The 20,079-nt window shown below is 42.3% G+C and overlaps 1 protein-coding gene across 1 annotated transcript; it reads right to left on the bottom strand.

Moving 5' to 3' along the window:
• Nucleotides 1-3,991: 3,991 nt before the first annotated feature.
• CYP27B1 (cytochrome P450 family 27 subfamily B member 1) lies at nucleotides 3,992-18,110 on the bottom strand. The gene is made up of 9 exons (XM_026714808.2): nucleotides 17,886-18,110; nucleotides 13,450-13,640; nucleotides 11,058-11,254; nucleotides 9,834-10,034; nucleotides 8,627-8,790; nucleotides 7,684-7,850; nucleotides 6,075-6,156; nucleotides 4,891-5,088; nucleotides 3,992-4,106 (listed from the first exon to the last, which is right to left on the bottom strand). Exons 1-9 carry the CDS (start codon nucleotides 18,087-18,089, stop codon nucleotides 3,993-3,995), a joined length of 1,518 nt encoding a protein of 505 aa, XP_026570593.1. The 5' UTR covers nucleotides 18,090-18,110; the 3' UTR covers nucleotide 3,992.
• Between the last annotated feature and the right edge of the window lie 1,969 nt (nucleotides 18,111-20,079).

The following is a 20,079-nucleotide window of genomic DNA, read 5'->3' as shown; positions in this document are numbered from 1 at the left end:
GTTGCTTCTTGATTCTGGCTTCTAGAAGGCCCCCATCTTCCCCACTCCCCTTTTTCTTTCATGATTATGTTACCTTCATTTCCAGCACTTTGGAATTCCCTCCCTCAATCAGTTTGTTTCACTTCCTCATTGGCACCTTTTAAGAAAAGCCTGAAGACTTATTTTTACGTTTTAGCTTCCTTCCCCGACCCCAATAAAATCTGCGTTTGAATAGCTGACATTACTGTCTTTCCTTTTTTTCTGATGATTTATGTATTATTTTATTCATGAGATTGCTCTCCCTGCAATCTCTAACGGATCATAGGCAGTTTGCAGATACTAGTATTAAATGAGACAAACATAGTAAATAATACAAAGTCATAGTAAATACAAAAGTTGCTTCAAATCATTAAAACTAATACTGGCACCAATACTCAGATTGATGTTCTAATGCCTTCGAGAAGAAGTGGGTTTTTCCAACTTCTGGAGGCCCATGGGGTTGGATCAGTGGTGGGATTCAATTGTTTTTACTGCCGGCTCTGTGGGCGTGGCTTGGTGGGGGTGGCAGGGGAAGGATACTGTAAAATCTCTAGTCAGAGATGGTATTTGCCGGTTCTCCAAACTACTCAAAATTTCCGCTACCGGTTCTCCAGAACTGGTCAGAACCTGCTGAATGCCACCTCTGGGTTGGATGGTCCTCTAGGCTATTCCACAGGAAAGGAACTCGCACACAGAGGTCCCACCATTAAAGACTCTTCTGCTTTGGGCTGAGAAAGTATCCCCGGGAAAGGAATGGGGCAACTCGCCAGAGCCAACTCACTTCGGGACAATTCAACAAGTCAAGTTATTTAAAATAATTTAAAAATAATTTTATTTTTTTGTCATTCACATTTCACTTTGTCCCTCCTTTAGCAACTTTTCTTTAATGATTCTATTCCACTATTTCTTCAATATTAGTGTAACTCTTGTCCCACGGTGAGTTGGCTGTGGCAAGTTGGCCATGGAGAGTCCCTCTGGGAGACAGGAGGAAGAGTGACAGCCAAGGTCAGATAAGAGATATCTCAGGTACAAAAGATGAAATGGGGATGGAGAAAGGAACTCAGAAAAGACCCTCCCCAGTAAAGGGATTGATGTTAGCCTATCCTGCTCCGGGTTTCAGCCTATACAGGAAAACAGGCAAATTATTTAAAAACATAGGCCAAATTCAATTCTATTTAAATATTATAAGATTATATACAGTACATCATATTAACCTGCAGGGCCATTTTTATAATTGCAAGCCATTTTAATTGGGCTTTCCCTCTGCCTTGATTTATATGCCAACACTTATGTGGCCTACTTTAAATCCGATTTCATTGTAAAGAATCGATATGCAGAGTTGCTATTGCAGCTTCTTTTTCAGTTGGAAAGTCCTACAATCCCTCCCCTGCTTTCTTGTCAAGGAACAGTGAGCTATTTCCTTCCTAATAGGCTGCTGGGGCAGGGCCTAGCTGAAGGAATCCTTCTGAGATGAAGCTTGCAATTATTCTTTATAGCTTTTGAAAGGCTTTGCATCTCAAATCCTATGAAAAGATCTGGGAAGAAAGTACCTCTGTGCTGGGTAGTTGAAGATGAGAAGATGTGTGCAAGTGCGTGTTGCTGCGCATTAGCTTCCAAAAGCAGCGGCTTATCTTTCATAACCGTATATACTCCCAATGTTCAGAAGCGTTGAGTCACTGCTCAAATTACCTTTCCGGGGTTCAAAAATTATGGGCTGCAAACGGTGAGCAAAGAAACACATCTTTCTTTGTGTCAAAACTACAGTGGTGTGAAAGGGGATAGAACTCCATGTAAAAATGCTGCCGGCTTCTTCCCATCTCCTTGGGGCCTTTAGCGTTTGGTATTTGTGGTTCCCAGTGAGAAGCCCACCATTCAAGAAAGGAGACTTGGAGTAAGAGGCAGATGTCTGCCTCTCTGGCCCCAGGGATGAAAAAGAGGTGACACCCAGGGGTGGGATTCTACCTGTTCGGACCAGTTCTATAGAACCACTTGCTATGATTCTGCACAGTTCAGAGAACTGGCAAATCGCGCCACTGACTCAGGCAGCAGATTGCAGAAAGGTAGATCTGTGAGTGACTCTGTGATTCTGCAAGCAACACAATCGGCCTGCCTGCTTTGCCTGATTTTGGGTAAAAGTTGCTCTTTTTTAAAAAAAAATCAATATTTACATAAATATTTACAATATTTACATATAAGCCATGCCCACCCAGTCACATGCCCACCAAACCACACCCACAAATTCAGCCACGCCCACAGAACTGGTTGTTAAGAAATTTGAATCCCACCCCTGGTAACACCGCATAGATAGCTTGTGACGGTTGATTAAAATTTACTATAGAGACACAATTGGCTGTTTTGCCATTGAGGTTCAGTGGAAAGATTGAAAGGAATGGAAAAGCAGGCAGAAGAGAGAGTGGAGGGTGCTGGGAGAGAGGGAGAGCCAACATCCTACAATTTTCAAGGGCAGTGGACTATTTTCTGCCCTGATCCAATGACACCTGAACCACCTGGCTTTCTAGGTGATTTCCATCCGAAGACAGTAACTCAGGTTGTCTACTCCTCTCTTGGATATTCCCCATCATCCCTTCAGGTGGAGTTATAGCATAGTTGGCTGGGGAATTCTGAGATTTGCAGCCCACAAGTTTTAAAGTTGCCAAGGTTGGACACCCTAATTTAAATGTTTTTAAAGGGATGCTTATCATTTCAAGCCTTTAACTGGTTTACAATCAGTTTATCTAGCTTAGCTCCTCTCCAGAATAGTGGCAGTTACAACTTGAGGTGTGGTGGGTGCTTTCTTTGATTCTGAGTGTATATTGTGTTATAATCTTTGGAGAATCAGAATCACACAATTCCATTAGTTGCAACTTTAAATGTGTAGCACGGGAGAGGTAATCACTGACTGGTCCCTCAACCCAATTTTGATTTAGTTTGACCTTAAAGCACAGGCAGAGTCAGTATTGTATTTTTTAAAAAAACATAGTTCATTATTTAATTCAGAGGTAAAAATAAATATAGCACCAAATGGACTCAATCCATTATAATTACAGGAACAGCTTCAGTACAACCATTTCAAAATACAGAAAACCTTACTTCATTTTTAAAGATAAAGATTCTTTCTTTTTGACACCTTCTGATACCAACATTTCTGGATTTATAAATTAAAAGCTAGAAAAAATATAAATACATTGAGAAATGCATTAAATATTAAAAATTAGCATAGCAATAATAATAATAATAAGGCACTTAGATACATAATTGTTCCATTCTCAAAGTTCTAAATATGATACATCCACTCTGTTTTCACAGCAATAGAGAAATTCTGATTACGGCATGATGGCTTAGTGGTGAAGACGCTTGCCTCCCATTCAGAAGGTTGAGAGTTCAATCCTAGGTAGCAGATGTTTCTGTCCTAGGGCACAAAGATAAAGCTGCAAACTCCACATGGCATCAGGAAGGGCATCCGGCCAGTAAATGCTCAGTTCCATCCAGTCACCCTGACTCTACCCCGAATTAAGGGATTACGGGGTTGTAAAAGGGAGTTTTAGAGGAGTTCTGATTACAGCTACAAATCCCAGGAAAGTCTTTTCATTCAAAACCCTGAGTTAAGGAAACCGTACTCTATTGCCTTTTAGCGATTTGTGTTATCGTTGCAGCTGAGATTTGAAATGGGTTTGGACTGTTTCTGTGGTCATTTTCAAAGCCTAGATGGACACTGGGAAATATTCTTGGTGGAGGAGTCATTTTGAAGTCTCCATGTCCCAAAACTGCAAAGGGGATTTCTCTGGAGCTAACCTTGCTCAGCTACATGGGTCTTCTCCCTCTTTTTGTCCTTTCAAACTGACGTCAAGAATTCAGACAGGTAGCTCCACTTGCGGCTATTAGATTCTACAGTATACAATAAGGCTACAGTAAGTGCTGGTTGCCCATCAACAGGAAGCCTAAGTCAATGGTTTTTTCCTTGTTTTGTCTGATTTTTAACGACTCAGAAACTGCAAGTTGATGTCCTTGTCTGGCACAAGCAAGGTCCGGGTCATGGGGCTTACAATTTGTCCCTCCTCTTCAGGTTTCACTTCAAAATGCATCAGGATCTGTTTTTTTTTTTTTAAGGGAGAGAAAGAAATCTTTTAGCATTCTTTGAGACCAGACTAATTTTAACCCAGTAAGACAGTTCTCAATCTTAACATTGTCCTCTCAAATTATAATATGAAGTTTAACTATTGTGGGGGGTGAGGGGAGTGCATTTAGACGGGGCAATAATAACCTGACCGATCCAAAATCCTCATGCAACTATTCCAACTTTTCCTCTTAGTGATATTTTTGCAGGAAAAAAAGGAGGGGGTGTGTGTGTTAAAAATGGAAGATAGTGAGCCAGAGTTGCTTCATTAGTGAGATGGGTGACATATAAATCTAATAAGAAAGAAAGAAGAAAGAAGAAAGAAGAGAGAGAGAAAGAGAGGGAAAAAAGGAGGAGGAGGAGGAGGAGGAGGAGGAGGAGGAGGAGGAGGAGGAGGAGAAAAGGAGGAGGAGGAGGAGAAAAGGAGGAGGAGGAGGAGGAAGAGGAGGAGGAGGAAAGAGAAGAAAGAAAGAAAGAAAGAAAGAAAGAAAGAAAGAAAGAAAGAAAGAAAGAAAGAAAGAAAGAAAGAAAGAAAGAAAGAAAGAAAGGAGGGGAGGGTGGGAGGGAGGGAGGGAGGGAGGAAGGAAGGAAGGAAGGGAAGGAAGGAAGGAAGGAAGGAAGGAAGGAAGGAAGGGAAGGAGAGAGACAATGTTTTGCCACTGTGCCTTCCTCCACAAACAAAATTCCAAGTTTTCAACCATGCCGGTTGTAGAGCAAAAACTTATCTGGAAAATAACATCATCATCAGTAAACCGTACCCTAGCCAGCGCCAGATATACTTCAAGCTCCGCAATACGTCGGCCAATGCAACTGCGTTTGCCAAAGCCAAAGGGAATGGAGGCATAGGGGTGGTGTGAAGCATTCTTGTGCAGCCATCGCTCAGGCTGGAATGAGTTGGGATCGGAGAAGTACGTCTCATCTCGAGAGGTAGCATAATGGCAAAGGGTTATCAGGGTCTAAAGAAAAGAGGAAGAGGGGAAAAACGAACCAACATGAGAAAAGCAATTCAGAAACCCATGTTCAGAATGTCCACATGTTTCATTGCTCTACATCCACTTCCCTATCCTTCTTGAAGTGTTACTGTTGTTCCCATTTCTTGATCTAAACCTTCATTGGTCCCAAGTCTTCATTTTGCCTTTAAAACAATATTTCCATTAAGGAATCCTTTCCTTGAGTTCCAATCTAATAAGAATTCCTGAATGCTTATCCTAAAATATTTATACATTTCCAGAAACTTGGGGACAAGGAGTAACAGGTTTATTTTGGGCCTCCCTGGTATCCTATGGTGAATAGTTGTATTGATTTTACTCTTTCTTCCCATTTATTTTATTTCAGGGGTGTCAAACCCAAGGCCCGCAGGCTGGATCTGTCCTGCAGAGTGCTTAGATCTGGCCCATGGTGGCACCCTGGAAGGACCGGCCTGCAGTGCCTTTGTCAGTGAAAATGGAGGGGCCCTCCTGAGCTCCATTTTGACCGGCAGAGCGCTCGGCCCATCACAAGCACTCCCAACATGAGTGACATCAAGCTGGCCATGCTCACCTGGCCTCCTCGAGGTCAAACACAACCCTGATATGGCCCTTAATGAAATCAAGTTGGGCACCTCTGTTATATGTTATTATTTTTTTTCCTCTCAGAAAGGACTTCACAACTTATAATTTTGTTGATATTAAAAATCAGTTGCACGTTGGATAGGAAAGGAGAGTTCCAGTAGACCATCATGGGCAGCTGGTAACTGCAGTCCTAGATGAACACATGTGGTGGAGATCACACTGTGTCTAGATTATCAGCCTTGTCTTGTGTAGGTCCATAGCTTAACTCAGCAGTTGCTTTTAATTGTTGCATCCAAATGACACATGAATGGTTTGTGGCAATATACTGCAGACTAATGGTTACTCTCTGCTTTTTTTCTGTTTCCATTTGCATCATCTCTGCTCTTGCTCACCTTTTTGGGGATCATATAGTCTCCCACTTGGATGTCCCTGTCTGAGATGACACGCGCATTACCAGGAATCACTGGGTACAATCTGTAAAGAGCAAACAAAAGCAAATATTATTTTAAAGGAATCACAGATTTCACTGCGTGCCCAGCTGTCCAGATCTATATATACTTAGCCCAAAGCATGTTGATAGAAATAAAGTTATCTAGCTAGGAAGCTAAATTTGCATCCAGCCTCCAAATGGATGCTCCATGGCAAAAATCTAAGCAGGAAAGCTGAGCATCTACTGAGAGCCCTGGTGGCACAGTGATTAGAATGCAATATTGCAGGCTAATTCTGCTGACTGCCAGCAGTTCAATCCTGACCAGCTCAAGGTTGACTCAGCCTTCCATCCTTCCAAAGTCAGTAAAATGAGGACTCAGATTGTTGGGGGCAATAGGCTGACTTTGTAAACCACTTAGAGAAGGCTGTAAAGCACTGTAAGTGGCATATAAGTCTAAGTGCAATAGCTATTGCTACTGTGCCATGCCAAAGAAAAGCAAAGAGTTTTAGTAGATTTTAAAATCCATGTTGGTAGACTTAGTCCTCTACTTAAGACTATTATTGAGCCTGGAATTACAGTTGTAAGTTGTAAGTCATTGCAGTTGTTAAGTGGGTCACTTTGTGATTGGACCCAATTTTATAAAAAAAAATTTGTAGTGGTTGTTAAATGATCACCATGGTCATTAAGATGACCTGCTTTACCCAATGGGCATATTTTTGACCCAAACTGGAAGTAAATCCCCAAAACCATCAAAAAATTGTGGTCATGTGAACACAGGACTCTGCAAACAGCCATAAAGGTGAACCCTTTTTGCAGTGTCCAAAATGTGATATCTTGACCATGGGGATATATGTGTGTTATGCCCATTATACTGTCACTTCAAAATAGGGTCACAAGTAGCTTGTGGTGGGCCCATTGTAACTTGGAACGGTCACCAAGCAAACAGTGTAAGTCAAGGACTATCAGTACATGGACAAATAAGTGATAAAACTTAGCATCTCTGAATGCCAAAGGCAGACAAGAATAGAAGGCTGACCTTAAAAGACAGGTCTTATGATCAGTGCAGTGGAAAAAAAAAATGACAGGTGACCTTGAACTGCTACCATTCAGCTTCTTTCCTGAAAAGGCCCCCTAGCAGGCATCTGTGCAAAAAGAAACCTGACCAGTTTTTTAAGCTTCCCCTTGCAAGATCAACATAGGACCAGAGCTGATATTTAGCAGGTTCTGATCAGTTCTGGAGAACCGGTAGCGGAAATTTTGAGTAGTTCAGAGAACCGGCAAATCCCACCTCTGACTGCCCCTGCCCACATCTCTTCTCTGCCTCCCGAGTCCCAGATCATCAGCTGGGTCTTCTTTGGTTGCCCTGCCCAGGAGAACGGAGCTGGAAAGCAGGTTAGTGGGGTGGGGAGGGAATGGGGATTTTACAATCTCCTTCCCCTGCCACACCCATTAAGCCACGCCCACAGAACCGGTAGTAAAAAAAAATTGAATCCCACCACAGCCTAGGACGTTTCTGTGTTTCTCTACCTTCCACGTACCAGCTTCCCATTTGTTCCTGAAATAAGACTCACCTCAGGACTTCCTTCACCACGGCCTTCAGCAGAGGCATCTGAGCTACCTCAGCAGCGGTTGGAATGAGGCCCTCCTGCATCACAGTGGTAATTTCCTCATGGACGGCCGCTTGTATCTGAGGGTGACGGGACAGCTCATACAAACTCCAGGACAAGGTGCTTGAGATCTGCAGGGACAGAGAGAGAGATAGAGATGGATTCAGAACCAGTCTAAGCAGTGCAGAGAATAATCTCCCTACGAGTCTGGAAGCATTGTTGTTGCTAAGTAGTAGGTACTGTTTTTTGTGCTAGCTGTCTAGGGCATTCTTCTTTCGTACAGCCAAAAAAAACCCAAAAGCTAAGAATCGTGGATGGAATCCATGTTCTTTCATCAGATTATGCCAGATCAAGCGTGGATGGCAATTGCATTCTAAACAGAGCTGAAGAATCCACAGTGCAAAAAATTATTTACAGCAAAAAAAAATTAAAAGAAAGCTAAGAGTCATCAATTTTACATATTTTAAAGCAGTCTTCTTCAAATGCCTTGTGTGTGTATGTTAAACTATGTCCTTCACTAACTGGAAATGATGGGAAATGTAATCTAACACAATTGGAAAGTCACTGATTGGGGAAAGGTATCCTTGCTCTAAGCAAGGAAATAAATGTCAGGTTCAATCAAAATCCCATTACACCTGCATCCTTGGCCTCTTCTAAAGAACAGTTACACAAAGGAAGGAATATGGTCCTCTTGACTATTTATTCAAGAAAAGATTATTGCGGCCTGCAGACCTTTTGACTCCCACCTTAAGAAGGTGAGATCATCCATCGAATCTCTTGTCCCCAATATCTATCAATGAATTAGTTTCAGCTGAAGTTGGATTGGACGGGGCTTCCAAAAGGTAGAGAGAAATAATGCTTGCAAGTACAGAAAATATTCAATTTCACCGCATCCCCAAATGCTTACCGTGTCCACACCAGCCAGCAGAAGCTCAGTCACATTTCCATAGATGGATTTCATGGACAGCTTTTCTTGTGCCAAATAATAAGTGAGGTATTTTCCTTCGACTTTCTCCCCCTGGGTGATTCTTTCTGAAACTTCAGCCATCCGCTTATCGATGTGTCCTTTGGCTGGAAAAGAAATGGGCAAAAGATTATTCCTTGTCTCCCTGCTGGAGCCATCCAACAACATATTTAACAACCTTTGCGACATATCAGTCAGGTCTGAAGGTTTCTTGTTTCAAACAAAGCTTGAATATATTTTAATACGACCTTAGGCAAACAAGAGAACATCATCTATTAAATAGGCCAGCCCTGGCTCTTTATAACATGGCAGCAAAAGGTATCTATCTGTTTGGGGTATTTATAGACTATCCTTCAATCAAATCCTCAAAGTATTGCTATCTAGACTTTGCATTTGGGGAATTTCCTGAATAATCTGACTCTCAGAAGAAAGGAGAAGAAGAAAATTGTAACAGAAAATGAAATGAGAAATAGCACATTTCTAGTTCTTACAAAGCCATTCTTCATAATAAATAACACCAAGGGCAATATTAATAAATCACATCAGAGCAGGAATCTTTCTCTCTCCCTCCCTCCCCCCCCTCTCTCATCTATCTGTCATCTATCAATCAACATCTATCATCTATATCTATCATCTCTCTCTCACACACACACACATACACACATGTATCTATCCTGTCTTATCTACATCTATCATCTGTTTGTCCTCTCTCTCTCTCTCTCTCTCTCTCTCTCATCTATTTTCTATATTCCATCTATATCCTCTATCTAACACCTATCATTATCTATCATCTATCTTCTGTTTTCTATCTATATCATTTACCTACCTACCTACCTACCTACCTGACTTATCTATCTACATCTATCTATCATCTATCTATCTATCTATCTATCTATCTATCTATCTATCTATCTATCTATCTATCTATCTATCTATCTATCTATCTATCTAATCATCTCTCTCTCTCTCTCTCTCTCTAATCTCTCTTTCTCTCTCTCTCTCTCTCTCACACACACACACACCTATCTATCCTCTCTCTATTTATAACATTTATACAGCCACCCATTTTTCAGCCAGTTGTGGGCTGCTCCCAATCAAAGATTAGTTAAAATTACTTAAAGTACGAAAGTTTCGTGGTGCAAACACTCACCAAACTCAAACATATAGTCCCAAGATTCACAGAATTTCTGCCATGGCTTCGGAAAGATTTGGTGCAAAAATTTGGGCATGGCCATGGTGAGCAGAGTCATGACAAACATGGTGTTGATGGAGCTAATGAACTTCTCTGTTTCTTCTGGAACTTTGGGTTCCAGGCAGCCAATGCGGGATTCAAAGAGGACCGAAGAAATACCTGGGGAAAGGAAGGAAAGGAATGGCCACTTCAGTCATTACAGCAGAAACTTTCTCCATCAAACCTCATCCCTTAGTATCGGGGTTTTGTTTTGCTTCGTTTTAACAAGCACTGGCCATACACTTTCAAGTCTTTCTCTGCAACCACCAGGGTTTTAAAAATTTAATCGAAAAATTAAATTTAAATGTTGAAGTTGGAGGTTTTCACTTTGCAGAAAACAACATAAGTTGCCGTTTTTTAAAATGCCTGAAATCCTGATTTACAAGAAACCCCTGGAACATGAAAAATATTGAGTGATGGTATACTTGTGCTGAAATAGTAAAGACATACATGGGGAGAAAAGTATATATTCTCATGTGTTTGTATCATCAGCCTTATGAAAATCATGTAGGTAGTCCTTAAGGTAGTCCTTAAGTTACGACCACAATTGGGACCAGAATTTCTGTAGCTAAGCAGGGTGGTTGTTAAGGAAGTTGTGCTCAGTTTTGTGACCTTTTTTTGCCACAGTTGTTACTGCAGCTATTAAGTGAATTATGTGGTCATTAGGCAAATCTGGTTTCCCCCATTGACTTTGCTTGTGAGAAGCTGGATGGGAAAGTTTGCGATTTAAGAAAAAAATATTTATTTAAAATAAAATGTATTTATTTGCTGCCCATCTTGTATCGAAATGACTCTGGCAATCATGTGACCTTGGACACTGCAACCTTTGTAAATATGTGCTGGTTTCCAAGCATCAAAATTTAACTCATATGTCTGTGGGAGGCTACAACAATTGTTAAGCGTGAGGACCAGTTGAAAGTTGCTTTTTTTCAGAGCTATTACAACTTCAAACTGTTGCTAAACAAATGGTTCTAAATTGAGGACGAATTGTACTTTACCTCAGCTTGGCTCCGTTGTACCCATTACACTACATTATATCGTTATCCTAGATTTGTCGACTTGTGAATGAAGCTACCGGTGTAACTTGGATGCAGATGAAGTTTTGTGGGGAAATTTTATAAAACGGGCATAGTAGTAAGATACCTTCTAATCCAAACTTGTAGAATTCATCGGCCACATTCTTGACCACATGTCGCTCATGGAGATTTCTCTGGTGCTGCAGCCGGCCGATCAGATCACTGACCACCTCGTTCAGGGTCCCAGTGTAAGATTCCACCTCCTTGGGCTTCAGCATGTGTTTTCCTAGGATGCTGCGAATTTGCTGCCACTCCTCACCTTCCCTGTGTGGTAGAAAACAGCCTCCATTAGTCTGCCGGACAGAAGGAAAGCCCAAAGCTCTACAGAGACAAAAACTAGAAACAAGTAAGAACATTCTCCCTTTTCCAAAGAGAGGTAAGTATCAGCTTGGTGGAGCTACACCTCAAACCTCGTAAAAGAGATTCCCTCCCCCAACCCCCACCACTCAATTATGTCTGATTCTGATTGGATAAGTCCCCTCAGTTTTCCTGGCAAGGTTTTTCAATAGTGGTTTACCATTGCATCATTCCTAGGGCTGAGAGAAAGTGATTGGGCCAAGGTCACTCAGCTGGGTGTTGCCCCAGGCAAGATTAGAACACAGTTTCCTGATTTCTAGCCCTGATGCCTTAACCTTTGCACCACACTGGGATAGATAGTCCACTAGTAATCTGGAAACAAACTGCCCAAAGCCCCTCCAAAAGGGCTCTGTGCTTATCTCTTGGATACATTTCCTTTTCTTGTTACTCATATCCTGCATTGGTCCAGGCTGTGGAAGCCACCAGCCAAGCAGATGGGAGAACCCCTACAGAGGGAGCTTGAGTCATCTATGGTTTAGTGAGGTCCTCAGGGTAACTTCTCCCTTCCCAGCCTGTAGGCTTGCAGAAGCCTCAGCAAGACACTTCTGTTCTCACGTAACGCATTTCCAGGAAACACGAGGGACTTCTTCCCTCTTGTCTTCCACAGATCAGCTCTAGTGAGCAGGCCTCCAAAGGAAGAAACACAGAATGAAGCTGGTGCTTCACAGAGAAGAAGTTCTGAGACACCTTGAGGCAGGAAAGGGCCAATAATGATGGCTTAAAACTGTCTCCATTCGTGCCCTCATAGTAGGGCAGAAAACCTGGCCTGTTACTAAGTATTTTAGCCTCCTTTCCAGAGCCACAAAGGTGAGATGCCAAAAGAAAGAGAAGGATATCAGCTGAGCATTTGAAGTAGGAAAGCTCTGCCTACAATTTGGTGGCCAACAGCTTTAGCTAATCTGGCCAATGATGAGAGATGTTGTGGGATGTAGCTTTGGAGGCTCTGTGGGTTAGAGTGGCATATAAACCCTGATAATACATACAAACCCATAAATAAGGTGTGTCCCTCCCATTACATAACCCAGCTGTGAAATCCTTCATGTAGCACTATCTGAGGTCTTTGCTCTAAAGTTTCCATTACTGCCTAATTCTGCTGATTTTGCATGAGAAATATAGAGGGCAGGAAACATCCCGTGACACGAAAACACATCTTAAGACACCGGAGACTGTAGTCAACTGGGTAATTCACCACTACCACCTACACATATGTTTTGTGAGTATGTGTAGATAGTGGTGGTAAATTACACAATTGTCTAGAGTTTCCTGTGTCTTAAGATGTGTTTTTGTGTCATGGGAACAGATAATATTGTTGATATCCACACGGTTCGGGAAGAGGATTTTTTTCAGGATAATATGTTGCCTCATGTGAGAGGCAAGATGGCAGCCCTCCCTATTCCTCACCCAAAACCCAAGTGAACTGGCAGTCGGATCTTATTTGGGCACTGATTGAAAGACAGCACACATCACTGGAATTGAGGGCAGCAGATAGTTGACATGGTTCAGGGAAACTACGCACAACTCTGTTCGTTAGCTCTCTGTGTCGCCCACTCACCTGACCTGCTTTGGCTGCCCAAAGTAACTGATTCACTTGACCTAACAATGGGGCCTGTCCTGTCCTATCTTGGTCCCTTTAAGTTCCTGCAGCCCTCTCAACTTGCCAACTTTAGAGAGTCAACAATTTCCCCAACTGTTTGCTTCCTGGAGTGGCTGTAATTCTTCCCCCTTTCAGCTGAGACTTATAAGTTGCGTGGATCAAAGTTTTAACTGTATTATATTGGGCTTTGATTCTTTATTTTCTAGTTCTGATAGTTAGCTGTCTCAAGGGCAGAAACTCCTTATATCAAGGGATGAATGGCAACGGGCTTTTAAAAGTGCTGCCTAAATGGTTCCATCAGAGCCACATCTTCCTAGGCATAAAAACTTTCTTGAAAGTCTCAGGGAAATCACTAGAGGGAGCTACTCCATAGCTAACCAATGCATGAAATGATTGGCCGGGTGGGAAATCATGAGAATGGAATAACCTCTGCAAGGAGAGCCTTCGGGGGGAACTCTGCTGCAATATGGCCAGCCTGCCTAGAGAACAGAAGGCAGCGAATACTTACGCTGTAAGCAGCCCGTATGCGTGGCCTCGGCACACTCGATAATCCTTCCAGGAGGAGAGGTCAGAGCGAATGGGATGCTTGCCTTCCTGTCTTAGCACCTGTTCAATCAGACTGGGATCTGCCACATGGACTGTGAGGATGGGCCCAAAACTCGCCTTCCAAACTGGGCCATATTTAGCCTTGCCTTCGATCTAGGAGGAGACCAGGAGAGAAGCTTGTGAGACATCCCATAATGATCCACTCAGGGAAGAAGATCCAGTCAGGAAACACAATTTACATCCTCCCAATCTCTTTTGTTCGATTAGCCTCAAATTCTGCATAATTACTGAAGGGATTACTAAATAAGAAAGAATTTAGAAAGGCTGTTAATCTCAAATCCAGTCCACTCTAGGCAGAAATATATGGAATCTGTGGAAGATACGCTTAATGTGTCCAGTTTCTCAATAGTTACATTTCCTTGGTGGGGGAAAAATGATTGCAGAATTTTTCTCCCTTGCTGGTAGCCTCTCCATGTCAAAAGCATAAGCATCCGATGCCCAAAATGAACACCCAAACATGTCGGTACATCCCAGAACCTCTATAATGCAAGCATCTTCGCATATGTGAAAAGGGATTAACTCGGATTGGATATCTGAAGAAGCACTTAAAAATTGCCAGTGCAAAGGACAGTGGCTTATTGGACATGAAAGGACAATTTCAATCTTGAAGATTACACGACAAACGGTAGTAGATGGCCTTTTTCTACTGCAATGAATGGGATCGGAAAATAGGCTTAAGCCTTCTTTGGATGGATTCCCTGTGTTGTAGACTCTTGAAAGTTGGGCAAAAGGATTGTTAGCTCTCTAAACATGTGTAGGATTGTGCTTTTCATTCATCTGGTTAGACTAGAGCATTCTTCAGACTCTTGAGTAGCTTTCATTATTTAGTCTCCCTTTCTGTTAAGTTGCTACTCCTTATGATTCTGTGTCTCTTTGATAAACTAGAACAGCGAAAGAAGTCTTAAGTAAAACTAAATGGAGTTCTTAAGTTAAGCATTAGCATTTTTCAATGGTTCTTTTGCTTTTCCTGATATGGGAAATACAAAGCACATCAACAATAATAAAATAGTAAAAAGCTGGGGGGATCATGACAGTTAATAAGTACAATCATCCTTAGATGATACACATGCAGAGAGAATACAAATCATGAATACTTCCTACACCATCCAAAGACAGCAGTGGTACATAAATCAAACAGCCACACCCATCGAAAAGGCTATGTGGAGGTCTTTTTACCTTTATGAAAATAATTGACATTAGATTACCAGTATAGCATTCAACAAACTTAACACTGATATGATATTCTAAAACTGTCTTCTCTTCATCCCTCGGATTCTTTTCAGAGATAATCAGGACAATGATATTACCGATGCCGGCACGGATGTTTCACAAGTGTTTTGAATATTTTTCTCTGCCTATCGAATGATGTCCTGCTAAACCTATAAACCTATTTTGACAACATAGTGTAGCAGCTTACACCACTCTGTTTCAGTATCTAAGCATCTGATACCACCAGGAAGGAAGAATTGAATTGCAATAGGAAAATATTCTATATAATAGCGCCATTGCAAATTTAAATAGGGACAATAAAAAAGTCGGCAAGAAAACAACCAAACTCAGAGAGCACCAAGGAGACCTTCCATTAAAAAAGTTTCAGGTCTACTGTGCTAAACCTAGAGGAAGCACAAGGATTGATGAATGGCAGAGAGATTTTGGAAGTAATCTAAAATATTCTCTTTTTTACAGTATGCAGATGGAGAAAATCTCCACAATTATAGTAAAATACTCTTTTATTGAGATGACTACTGAACATACTCATTGAACATGTATGTTAAAAGAAGAATGGGTTAGGGAACACTCATCTGTACACACTTCATAGAACTATCAGTGTGTCATGCCCCTGTTGGAGACTGAATCCAAGGAGGAAGCCGAACAGGGAATGAGAGTGTGGCTCTGTTGGCTGTGGAGGAGGCTGGGGAAGGGCAAAGTCTGGCTGGGCAGAGCAGGGGAGAGATAGAACAAAGGAAAGGGAGTTCAGAGGAAGAACCAGGCCCACCCCTTCTTCTTCCTAGGGCACATAGGGAGCAACGGAGAAGAGAGCAACGTGCGCTTACGGGGGAGGAAAGGGCCCTGATTCCCTTCATTAGCCACAGCCGGGAAGACAATTGATAAGAAAGGCAGGCTGCGTGCGACAGGCTGCTGGAAGCAAACGTGACTTTATCCTGTGTTGTCGTGGCTTATTTGTATTCCTGGCATCTTCCCAACCATGTGAGTTTTGCTGTGCCTTCAAGTCTGAAATTCTTGCTCCTGCCCTACCAAACTAATGACTTCAGTTTGGCTTGTTTAGATTTTAAGTTACAGTTTGTATTGACCATGTTTTGGACTTAATTTTCTGCAGTCAAAGGCTGTTCCTGGGAGAGTTTTTCCTCTAGCCAGAAGGTAACCTGGACATTGGGGGCAAAGTTGGAGATAATAAAGGGACTCTTACTGATTATTTGACTGTGTTGCCTTGGTGCCACGCCCCAGGTCATCACACAGTGATTTTAAAATTACATAATTGCACACACAAGTACAGTTTAATGCTATGGATGGGCACAAGGTCAAAGTGGTTTTGCTCAACTCAGTGGCTCAAAGAAAGCTGCTGTCTATATATAACAGAGCACAGCGGACAAGCAAGGTAGGAAACAACACACTGAACTGACATTACTGAAATAGCCTCTTGCACCTTGTACGATACCTGCCCCCATTTTATAAACATGCCCTCATAAACCAGGGGTGGTTGGGCTCAGGGTTATCTTATGTTCATCTTGCCCTGGCTCTACTGAATTGCCATTAAATGTCTGTGACTTCTCTCCCATTGATTCCTGGAGAGCCACGGAAATTTTTCAGCAACGCTTTAGAGAATTGCTCAATGCTACTTATAAGGCTGTATTATATGCTGTGTCCTTAACTTGGAGGTTCATTCCCACACTGCTTTAGGGATGCCAAGGGTCAATCTCTTCACCACATTCATACTAGTATGAGTTATTTGGATAATTGGGATTTGGCAGAAGCTTTAAAAAGAAATAATCAAGGCACCATCCATGAAGAATTTAAAAGGAGAAAGAAAAATTTAAAGGACAATTTGAGAAATCATGAAGAGCCATACATTCAAAAATAAAAATTGCTCATCCAATGGCTGTTGCCATTTTTTGTCTTTCCTGGCGCTCCCCCTTTTCCAAGCATCCTTTTTTTGACACAGTAAGAGAGCCTTGGAGACACCCCTGGATAACAACTGGGAAGAAAGGAGCAGAATCCATCATATTGTGTATGACTTCTGTTCCCAAAAGAAGGAACAGCTTGCTGTCCACTGTCCCCTTCCAAAAAAGGAAGGGACTGTAATTGAGAAAAAAGAGCTCATAGATGAGATTTGGGTGGTGCAACTACCTTGCTTCATTCACAGATATTTTACAGGAGAGTCAGACTTGGTTATCTCCCATCTGTAAACCTCTTTTTTTTTTTTTTTTTTTGAGCACAAAACATTTCCTTACGCACATAGACACACCACACCTTGCAAAGGAAAGCCTAGACTGCCGCACAGGGTAATCCCAGAAAGTTTTTTGCTTATCAAGTATCTTGGATCAATAGGAAAAGTGGGGAACTGCCCATAGGATCGGGTTTTTTTTTTCTTTAGACTACCTTGTCTTTTGGTTTTGCATAAGCCCTCGCAAGAAAAAGGGTTTTGGAATTTAAAACACTGCGCAATTGCTTTTTTGATGGGGAGAAGCATTACAGAGAAGACTTGCTAGTTTCAGGCCTTAAAGGGGAGAGGGAGAGATTTTATAATAGTGGTGATGAAGGATGATATTGTCCTGTCTGTCTGTCTGTCTGTCTGCATCAATCTATCATCTATCTATCTATCTATCTATCTATCTATCTATCTATCTATCTATCTATCTATCTATCTATCTATCCATCTCTCTATCTCTCTATTCATCTCTCTCTCCCCATCTCTCTCTATCAATCTCTCTCTTTCTTTCTCTCTCTATCCATCCATCTCTCTATCTCTCTATTCATCTCTCTCTCTCCCCTCTCTATCTATGTCTCTCTATCTATGTCTCTCTATCTATCTACCTCTCTCTCTCTATTTATATCTCTATTTATCTATCTATCCATCTCTCTATTCATCTCTCTCTCCCTATCTCTCTCTCTCTCTCTCTATCTCTCTATCTATCTATATCCCATCTATCTATATCCCATCTATCTGTCTGTCTGTCTGTCTGTCTATCTATCTATCTATCTATCTATCATCTATCTATCTATCTATCTATCTATCTATCCATCCATCCATCCATCCATCTTCTCTCTCTCCCCCCTATCCATGCATCCATCCCTCCATCATCTCAAGGCGACTCTTACCTGGAGTTCATGCAGTCGAGAGAGCCCTCTTTTGCAGAAAAGGTCGCTGAAGAAGCTGAGAGCGCTGGGTCCCGGCATCTCCTCCAGAGTCTTGTGAGTTTTCAGAACTTTCGATCGCGCCCCGAGGAGAGAGTCCAGCCACAGCTCAGGAAAGAGCTTGGCGACCAAGGACGCCTTCGTGGCCAACTTGAGCGTCTGAGACATCTTCGCGCGGGGAAGTTGGGAGCCGCCGAGAACGTCGGGAAGCTGTGTTGCCCCAGCATCTTGGACCACCTGTATTTATCGGATCGCGCCTCAGCCTCGGCTGCCGGCAAGGCCCCGCCCCGCGATGCGTCACCCGTCCAATCAGAGGCGGGCACTTGAAGGGCTTCCACCGTCTCGTGCGCGTTTGGAGGCAGCCAAGTATTCCGCCGCGACTTCGCTCGGAGTATCTCTTCCCTTCCCTTCCCTTCCCTTCCCTTCTCCTCTCCTCCCTTTCCCCTTCTCCTTTCCACTCTTCTCTCTCCTCTCTTCTTCTTTCTCCCCTTCTCACTTCTCACTTTTCCTCCCCCTTTTCTCCAAAATCTTTAAATCTTACGATAAGTTAAAGTCTTAAGTACTTAGTGGGGGGGGGGGGAGAGAAACTGCATCAATGATATCAATGAGTTATACTCGTTATATAATCATAATCAAGTCTCTCTGTTTTGTTTTTTTTTAATGTCCCTGATATTTTCATCCTATGACTGAAGTTGACAACATCACAGCATTGGAATGAACAGCGTTGTGTAAAAGTAGCCAGAGGAGAGCAACAAAATCAATCAAAAAGAAAAAGCCGGTTCATATGAGGAAAAACTAAAGCTGAATACATTTAGGAAGGAAAAAAAAGTTTCTTCCTAAAAAAAATGCTAAGTGTTGCACATAAATTAGGGATGGAATTAAGAAGGCAATGATGAGTCTGTGATAGATCACTGCATGACTCAGAAATTGGCAAAGATTTCAAATTTCATTGTTTTAAACACTAATGATAACAACATTACTCCCACATTGTAGTGCTGAAATTCAGAAAGCTTGAGTTAATTAGTTGTAGAGTTATGTAAAAGAATTATGCACTGCTTCAAGTTGCAAAACGAAATTGCTCTGAGTCCAGAAGGCTTTCAATTTTTTTAAAAAAAATTGGGAATAAGGGCTAGCTTTCCCCCCAAAGTATTTATCCGTAAGATGGAAACACCACCTCATGGCTTTTACAGATGGTCAGGTCAAGGTGCTGCCCTCCAGTCCTTGATGTGGAAGTTGCAATGTGCTCATTGCCAACTTCTAGTCTGCCACAGTAAGGCAAGTAAGAAGTAAAACACAGTAAGAAGACTATCTTTGTTTATTTCTTGTGGGCCAAGTTAGCAAAAGGGGGTCAAAGGATTTCTCAGCTTCCTTTTTCTCCCACCAAGCACTGTCTTTTTCTGCCTGCCTGCCTGCCTGTGTGTGAGTGTGCGCCACATACACACATGCACACTTATGAACCAAAGTTGGCTTCTGGAAAATACCTAGATAAGTCACTGCAAGGTAAGATTTTTCTGGAAGTGGTTTGCCCTTGCCTTCTCTCTGGGGCTGAGAGAGAGTGACCGGCCCAAGGTCACCCAGATGACTTTGTATCTAAGGCAGGACAAGAACTCAAAGCATCCTGATTTCTAGTCCAGAGCCTTTAACCACTACACCAAACTGTCTCTTAAAGCATCACATACTCGGGGTCAAATTAAGGCCAACTGATGCCTAACCAAAACCCAACAATGCCCCCCCCCCATTGCTTAGTTGAACAAGACATTAAGACTCAGTTAAGTGCTGAAGGTTTAATAAGAGATGAAAAATGCAGATGTTTTTCCCCCAGGCTAGTCCCCACATCTATATTAAATGCAAACTAAAAAAATAAAAAAAAACATTTAGTGCTTAAAAAAAAACAAAATCAGTCAAAAAAATAAGACAAACCTTAAGGATCCCTTATCAACGGATGAGTTAAATGCTAGCCAGACCCGGACAGGTGTGTGTCACGGCCAGTTTGGACTCTGATGAGAAATCCGACCAAACAGCAAACAGTTCTTTTTCCGACGAACCGAGGAGCTGCATCGCCGGGAGCCAGGAAGCACAGCCGCCAGCCCGGGTCTCGGCAAATGCGGCGTCTGAGCTCCCGGGGCAAAGGCTCACCCACCCGGGCGGACAGCAGAGC

The sequence above is a fragment of the Pseudonaja textilis genome, chromosome 2 (assembly GCF_049901715.1).
Source record: "Pseudonaja textilis isolate UNSWEBS1 chromosome 2, rPseTex1.2, whole genome shotgun sequence".
NCBI classification, from domain to species: Eukaryota; Metazoa; Chordata; class Lepidosauria; order Squamata; family Elapidae; genus Pseudonaja; species Pseudonaja textilis.
Note: the sequence above shows the minus strand (reverse complement) of the source record. Positions and strands in the feature narration are given on the sequence as shown.

Excerpts from the sequence above, each read along its gene's own strand:
- CYP27B1 (XM_026714808.2), bottom strand. The coding sequence starts at position 18,089 with ATGTCTCAGACGCTCAAGTTGGCCACGAAGGCGTCCTTGGTCGCCAAG. Across the intron at positions 7,851-8,626 it reads TGCTGGCTGGTGTGGACACG|ATCTCAAGCACCTTGTCCTG; the intron begins GTAAGCATTTGG and ends CTGTCCCTGCAG. Across the intron at positions 5,089-6,074 it reads ACTATATGATCCCCAAAAAG|ACCCTGATAACCCTTTGCCA; the intron begins GTGAGCAAGAGC and ends TCTTTTCTTTAG.